Genomic DNA, 8,381 nt, shown 5'->3' on the forward strand with positions numbered 1-8,381 from the left:
TATAACAGAGTAATTAGCATATTGCCTAACCTACAAATGGATATAATGATCAGGGACTCATTTTAACTTCAAAAAACATCAATGTAAGGCACAACTATTCAGGAATATTTTATATTTTCAAAGTATTTAGGAATTTTTTTTTAATATATTTTATTAATTTTTTACAGAGAGGAAGGGAGAGAGATAGAGAGTTAGAAACATCGATGAGAGAGAAACATCTATCAGCTGCCTCCTGCACATCTCCCACTGGGGATGTGCCCGCAACCCAGGTACATGCCCTTGACCGGAATCGAACCTGGGACCCTTCAGTCCGCAGGCCGACGCTCTATCCACTGAGCCAAACCGGTTTCGGCTATTTAGGAATTTTTTAATTAGAAAAATAAAGGCAATGGGGTTATCTAACAGGTTCTAAAAGTACCCATGAATTAATCACTTATACCCCCCTCTTAAAAAACAAAAAACAAAACAAAACCTTAAATCACACTGCTATTAAGCTTTCTTACAGTAAGGAAGAAAACCAAGCTATGCTTGAGTACAAAAGCTGAAATTCTGAGCATGAAAATAATTTTTGATTAGACATCTGGTTTATTCAAGCATTAGGCCTACATGAAGCAGGAAAAATAATTCCATCAGTACTGCTTAATTTCAAATTTCCTGGGGACAAAATGTTTGCAGTCTGTACTACAGACTCACCTTAAAGCATCCACGTGCGCTTGATACTGATGAACTTGAATGGAAATGAGAACTTTCTGTAACTGGACTTGGGAGTATCTAGTGATGCAACTTTTAGAAACATTCTTAGGCACAAGAAATAGCAGTGCCTGCAGTGAAAGTCTTTGATAATCAAAGAAAAGAGTATCACTTAAATAAAATCTTATAAATAAAAGAAAACATATGCACTTTTGCCAATGGATTGATTTACTTATCAGGAAAAATGTCACAATGAGATTTTCTATGAGATTAAAACTTAATTGATATTCAACTTTTAATTGATACTCAGGTTATTTTGCAGTATTAGAAAACAAAAAGAAAACCAATTTAATCTAAATTAAATTTAGGGAAGAAGTGCAGGATTAATAATATGGAATAATAACTGCACTTCTTTGGCTAACTCATTTAAAAAATGCCAATTAAACATTTTCCGTCAAATTTTATTATTTTTTTAAAAAAGCAGCAGTTCATTACAATTCAAGAACCTAATCTAAATATGCACTTGACAATGAAGCACATCTGAGTATGGAGTGAAAACAGTTTTCCAAAAAACCATCAAATGCATCATTTCCAAATACCCAAATAATAAATCACTTGCGCAGGCCTTTTGTTGAGTGGAATCATAAACCAAAACTGAAGATTTATTGCTGTGAAAACAAACCTGTAGTACAGTAGATGAATCTTGGGTATTAAGCATAATCGGTTGAATCAAGTTAAGTTGAAAATCTAATAAGAAATCTGTGTGTGTGAGAAAGTCTGTAAACCAGTTGACCCAAGAGCAACTGAGATATCTAACTGTTCAGTGAGATCAGACATTATTTTAAATCTCCATTTTTGGAAGGCAATTAAAAATTACAATTCCAACAGCCCACAAAACAAATTTTAAAAATTGTAGAAAGCAATTAAAACTACGTTCAAAGAGCCTTTTCCCCCAGCTCAATTTCAGCACCCCAAGGAGAAATAAAAAAGCATCCATGACTATCACAGATGAAAACAAAATGAATGTCACTGGAATCAGTTTTTCCCCACCGAGGTATAAAATCTATATAGAAATTTGATACTATACTATAACAAATTGTACTTCTCATAGTTCTGTTTTAATTTCCTTTAAACCCTGTTTAATATAGTTGTGTTTTTTTTTGTAAAAATGTTATTTTCATGATTTTGAACCTGGTTCCAGTTCTTTTCATGTATTTTTGTATCAATATTAATATACTGGCTACCAGTTCTATCTTGGAAATTCTTCACTGTGACAGCATGTCCAGCGGAAACCACTGCTGTGCAAGCAGACCCCCGAGGCGCAGCTTTCCGGAAGCACATGTTGCTGATTGTTTCACTGTCTGAATAGTCTTTACAATGACTCTTAACGAAAGCCTCTTCGACCTTGTAAACATCAGTGTGCACAGTCTCGCTACGTGGCAGGAGGCTGGTTCATGGCGCGTGAGGAGCGAGTCTAGTCTTACTGGCTGAGAACCCTCACATCCCGCAGGAGGGAGCACTGTCCCTTTTTTGCTACGTAAGAATGTGGCAGAAATGTATGCTGAGGTAGCCCAGTCAACCCTTATTTTTTTCTTGTGTAAATTTGGTCTCAGAATATTTCTGGAAGGGTGACGTTGCGGAGAAGCCACTGCTGGGACCGGCCTCCGCTGCAGTCTCTGATGCTGGGCACCTGGCTGTCCTCCTCCGTGGCTTTATCCAGGCACTGGTTACTGTTCACATGCTGCAGGGTCAATTTCTGAAAAGCACAGAAAAAGAGTCTTAACATGAAAGTGGAAAACAACAAAAACATCTCAGCCATCATTTCTGGTGATTATTGAATTCTTCAGTAGAAAAGGGATTTTTTTTTGTAATATACGTTATGTAAATAATAATGGAGAAAGGCATCTATGTAAAGATAGCATTAGGAACTGTGGGAGGGAGAAAGGCACTGGGGTACAGTGGATTCTACTGGACTTGCAGTAAGATGACCTACATTCTAAGTCCTATTCTCCCATAAGCGCTGTGAGAAATTTTACTTTTTTGTGCTTCAGTTTCCTAAAAATATGATTGGATTAGCTGTTCTTAATTTAGGATCCTTAACCTATTTTCAAAAAGTTATTTCAAAATTGCTTCATTTCCCTATAATAAGGCTGTTCAAATGCATCCTGTGCTTCCATGCAGGTCCTTTGGAAGATTCAAAATCATAAGGAATCCTAAGATTTATAAACAGTTTTTAGTAAGTGGCCAATAGATACAGCTATGTACCTTCTGTCATGCTGGTTTTGGGGATACTTTTAAAAGGACAGGCCAGAGGAGAGCTAGCAGGCACACTGACTCACAGTACTGCATCTGATTCTCAGCAGCCCTGGTCAGGGTAAGGATGCCAAAGCAACTGTGTAGGAATCTGCATCTAGCGTTACCCTATAAGGGTCTATACATGTAAAGGAAATGTGAAATATGTTTACTGATATACATTTATCTCACTTTTTACTTACGGCACTATTTTAATGTAATTAACATTACAGTGGAGCTCAAAAATTCCTATTGCGTGAACTTAAAACCTAGTGATTGAGTATAATACAACTATTTTAGCTTTCAGTCATTTATTCCGTATTGTGGTCAAAGTAGAAATTGGCCAAAGGCAGTACACATGTGCAGATGTCATAGTTTACTACCAACGCTGACTGTAGGTTCAGTATTACATACATTAATTCTTACAGAACCTGGACCAGAGTCGGCATGGTTGTGGTGGTTTTTTATGCAGATATTCTATAGTTTACTTGTTGAGAGAAAGGGCTTTGCAGTCAGACATTTCTAGAATAAATTCCAGATTTATCACATACCAACTACTGCCACAGACTGTTTTATGATGGAGATATGTTCTGAGCAATGTGTCATTAGGCAATTTCATCATTGTGTGACCATCATAAGAGTGACTTACACAAACCTAGATGTTACAGCCTACTACACGATATGGTACAGCCTATTGCTCCTAGGCTACAAGCCCATACAGCATATCACTATAGAAAACAATACAAGATTAAGTCAAGCACAAGAGAAATTGATGCAATCAAGAAACACAGGATGTATGAGGCTGCTGCCAGTTTAAATACGGCATGCTGTTTTACAGCAAACCTTTTTTGTTTGTAAGTAGAAAGAGTAGGCTCTACTATATTTCGTTATTTTTAAATACATAAACCAGTAACACAGTCATTATCAAGTATTATGTACTGTACAGTGTTGTAGTATCACACCACTTGGCAGCACAGTAGGTTTACACCAGCGTCACCACAAATAGGTGAGAGATGTGCTGTAACGCTGGGTCACGCAATTGGAATTTTTCAGCTCCATTGTAATACGTGGTCTGTTGTATGTGGTGCTTGACTGCCCCTGAACAAAAACCTCTCTGAGCCCCAGGTTCATCATCTATAAAATGGGGACAAAAATACTTGAAACGTTTAAGAGGAAAGATTAAGATAATGTACAGAAAGTGCTAGCTCAGAGGAAGCTCCTGATAAATGGCACTCACGCTGGAAAAACTCAATATCCTAGCAACACCCCTAGCAGCCAGGAACGCGATCTGGCAGAACAGAGAGCTGGAGGTCCCCGTGCACACCGCCTGCTGCCCAGGCCTTGGGTCACGTGTAAGACAAAACCCTCAGACATTCCAGAAGGCCCTGAAAAGCTTCTCTGAGTGTCAACTGTTAGTGTTAATACAAATATAAAAATTGGACACAACAAAAAATTTAGTTGGGGAATTGGGCCTCTCATCCCAATTTCTAAAATTATTTCACTTATTTAGGTTTATTAAAATGAACTCCTAACATAGACACCGGTTACTGCTCCGCGCTGGGTGCAGCCGAATCCACACGGGAAGCCACGTACCTCCAGGCTTACTAAGACAAGTCAACCCCTGTTTATGTTACCTAATTGACAGGCTGTCCTTTTTTAATGAACATTAATTGGGAGCTTTTAATTTTTAAAACACTTGGGTTGTCACGATGACTCTGGGATGCCACTGGCATTTACTGTCTGGGGTCAGAAACTGCACATTGCAGTACACAGTACTACCCAAAATGGCAGTAGCATGTACCATGAAAAACCCTGGAACTGAATATTCAGGCTGTTTCCAATGGTAATTTTAACTTGGCTATTGCTATATTTAATGTTATTTTTACATGGTGAAGGGAGACCCAGGAATTATAAAACATGGTGTTTGCCCTCTAGGATCTAACAATCTATAGTCCAGAAAAGACTGGTAGATAATAAATAAACACTACAAAGAAGCAGAGCATTAGAGGGGTCAGAGACAATTATAACTAAATTATGACAGAGCTAATTTCTGGTAGGGATTCATGCAAGTGATTTCAAAGATGGGCCCTCAAGAATGGGTAGGATTTGTTAGGTAGAGGGAAGTGTATGATCTTAAATGTAAAGTGGGAAAGTACAGGGCAAGTTCAGAAAACAGCAGGTTGGTGATGAAAGTGGACCAGGGTTTATATATGGCAACATATACGGAGAAAAGATGGGCAAAGTCATAACTTTGGACATTTCCATAAGGGAAAGAATGAAAAAGCAGTGAGCCAAGCACACAAAAGGAAATAGAGAGAAAGCTAAGAGAAGACACTAAACAGTAGTGTATCTAAAGCCAGTGGATAAGATGCTTCTAAACTATCATCATCAGCTCAGCAACAGCCACGAGGAGCTCCGCATCCAGAGCCCCTGAGAAGCCAGGTGGAGGCAGGAGCCGGGGCTGGGAAGCAGAGGCGCGAGCTGGCCATTCACTCGCCATCGATCAATGCGAATAGAAAGTAAAGTCTTTTACTTCAGGAACAAGTCTTTCCTTAGAGAGAGAAGAACACTAGGGCTTGTAAACAGAAAAAGAAGAACCAGAGAAAAGACATCTTGATGCTGATTCCAGAACCGTAGAGCAAAACCACAAGTTGGGAGGTTGGTCAGACAGGAGGTGAGGGGGGGTTGTCACTGAACTATCCTCGTGAGCCAGAGTTTCATTAACTGGGGCTACCTTTACCTAAGTGTTTAATGCAGGACTTACAGAGCCTACTTACCGCTCCATTCCCCCATGCAAGCCTGCGAGCTTGAGGACATACAGAGGGATGGGAGCTACTTAGTGACAAGGACCCAGGGACTGGAGGCAAGGCCAGTTTAATTTCAGGGAGATTGAAACATGCTTATTTTATGCATATTGTTTTTCCCACCTGTCAATCTTTAGAGTATAAGAACAATTTGACCTATATTCAGATTCCCCAAGAGTTCATTTTTTAGCAATAAAGTCTATAAATATACCCAACAGCACACATCATTTTATGTATTTTATCTTATTCATGTACATATAACTTACCACGGGATCATACTCCCAAAGTTGGTTGCCTTTTAGGTGGTGGCATTTGAGCATTGTGACTGGGCCGTTGAGTTTGGAGACATCCAAGCAAAGGTCATCCGTCCTAATTTCTTTGTTGGCAGTGTAAGAGAAAACCTGAAAAACAAGCATGCCCCCATGTAAGCTGTCACAGTACAGGCAGTGTTTTATACACCCAATATCGGGAGGGGAAAAAACAAATAATTCAAGAAACACAATTCTGAACTTTATTAATGTAATAGAGAGTAAGTGACTCAGAAAAGCTACCACTAACTTTACACAGAGGAAAGAAAAAATTCCTATGTACACACTGAGTGTATTGTCAAGGACTGTCATCTGTTTGCGAAAAAGGGCAAAATAAACCTCATACACAGCAACGTAAATACAGTTCTCACAAGGGGCCTTTTACAAATGTTTCACTTAAAAATAAACATTAGATTGAAGGCTCCCTTCTCCTAAGGGTCTTTATTATTTTCTCCTTAAAGGTAGGAAAGTATTTCCTGAATGACATCATGAGATTAAGTGAACAGAAAAATCTGAAAATTATCCCTTTTAAAGCTTTACTAAAATACTCACCTGATTACCTCCCATACCGTGACAGTTAAAGATTCCAACTTTTTCATTCTCTTTTCTAGCCATGTTATCGAGACACTGATTTGTTTCTACATTGCGTATCTATGGGACAAAGAATAACGCAAACATCAGAAGGGAAAGAGATTAACCAGACACACAGGTACAGATACGCACACATTAAAATCAATCTAAACTTTACTATAAAACAACCTCAGATGCATGACAAGGGCTATGAGTTTGGGGGGTGGAGGAGCAGCAGCAGTGGAATTCACTGTCTACCTAAAATTCTGGGGTCTAGAAAGGTCTTACTCATATAATGTTTGTGTTTCAGAGAGAAATCCTTAAAATTCTTATTTCTTTTTCCCCCCAAGCTTTTCTTCTGGGATTTGTATTTAGTTCAATAAGCTCTATTTTGCCTAATAATTTAAAGCAATTTAACAACTTCCCGTGGATACATTAATTTTGATGACTACTCTGATGAGCTCTTAGGCTACTCAATGGGGATACTTTCTAATCAGAGTTTGGAGCTTGGCTTCACTGGGAGTATAATCATGGTGTGGTGCAAACACCACTCTTTCGTTAGATGACCATCAGTTACATAAAAGGAATTTAAACCAGTTATCAAAATCAGGAAGAGTATTTTAAGCAACGCCCCTTGATATGTTTGTTTCCTCTGAATTGTTGCAGTTTAAAAGCATATTGTGAACTAATAGACATTTGAAAGTCCTCAATCTATTCCTATGGATGTTAGCAGGTAGGCCAAAGGGAGATACAGTGGGGCCTTGACTTACGAGTGTCCCGACTAACGAGTTTTTTGAGATAGCCGTCTCTCGGCCGATTTTTTGCTTTGAGTTGCGAGCTAAAATTCGGGTTATGAGCCAGCTTCAGATACCCCACCGCTAGTTGGCGCAGCGAACGTCACAACATCAGCCCAGCATCACGTGTCTCACTCGTTCACTTTAATGATTTGACATACAAGTAATTTGAGTTACAAGCTCGGTCATGGAACGAATTAAACTTGTAAGTCAAGGCCCCACTGTATATGACAAACTACACTTGTCATGTAGACAGAAAAAAATGTAACTAGTTTTGTGTGGTAGATAAAGTGGGGATAAAGTTAAAACCACAAATAAGCCATTTTTTATAAACAAATGTACAGTCTACATATTATTCCAATATTGTATAAGGCACTAACAAGCCCATATGCATTATTATAAAGATGCAAAGACATAGGTGTGAAAAACTATTATTCACGGCTGTCAGGAATAGGAACTGGGATTTTGGCATAAGTGAGACCTGGGCTTCAATCCAAATGACCCAAACCTTCTGAGATCAATTTCCTAACAGTACCTGGGAGGTAACTGGCTCTGTGCTGGGTTAGGTAATATAATGCACATCCACACATCTATTCAGAGTCTAGCTCAGAAATAGTAACAATCTGCTATTCCTTTCATCTCAAACTCAGTTCCTATAAGACAGGATTTTCCCAAGTATAATGCTGATAGTTGAAAAATACAGAATGACATAAAATGTACAGGCATGTTATCAGGAAGAAGAGAAATTATAGGAAAGAATTTAAGAGTGGTTAATGTAAGGATGTTCTAGTCCAGTGGTCAGCAAACTGCGGCTTGCGAGCCACATGCGGCTCTTTGGCTCCTTGAGTGTGGCTTTTCCACAAAATACTGACTTCTGCGCATGGGCCACGAAGTTTCAATCGCACTGTACGTGTGCACCCGCA

General features: G+C 38.9%; 1 protein-coding gene across 1 annotated transcript in view; it reads right to left on the reverse strand.

Moving 5' to 3' along the window:
• Positions 1–897: 897 nt before the first annotated feature.
• Positions 898–8,381, reverse strand: part of GALNT1 (polypeptide N-acetylgalactosaminyltransferase 1) — a 51,132-nt gene continuing 43,648 nt past the window's right edge. The window contains exons 10-12 of the mRNA XM_006085163.3: positions 6,647–6,745; positions 6,053–6,187; positions 898–2,446 (exon numbers count right to left, since the gene is read on the reverse strand). Coding sequence (XP_006085225.1) covers positions 2,300–2,446; positions 6,053–6,187; positions 6,647–6,745 — 381 coding nt within the window. The 3' untranslated portion in view covers positions 898–2,299. The remainder of the gene's footprint in view (positions 2,447–6,052; positions 6,188–6,646; positions 6,746–8,381) is intronic.

Source organism: Myotis lucifugus, unplaced genomic scaffold, assembly GCF_000147115.1.
Source record: "Myotis lucifugus unplaced genomic scaffold, Myoluc2.0 scaffold_16, whole genome shotgun sequence".
NCBI classification, from domain to species: Eukaryota; Metazoa; Chordata; class Mammalia; order Chiroptera; family Vespertilionidae; genus Myotis; species Myotis lucifugus.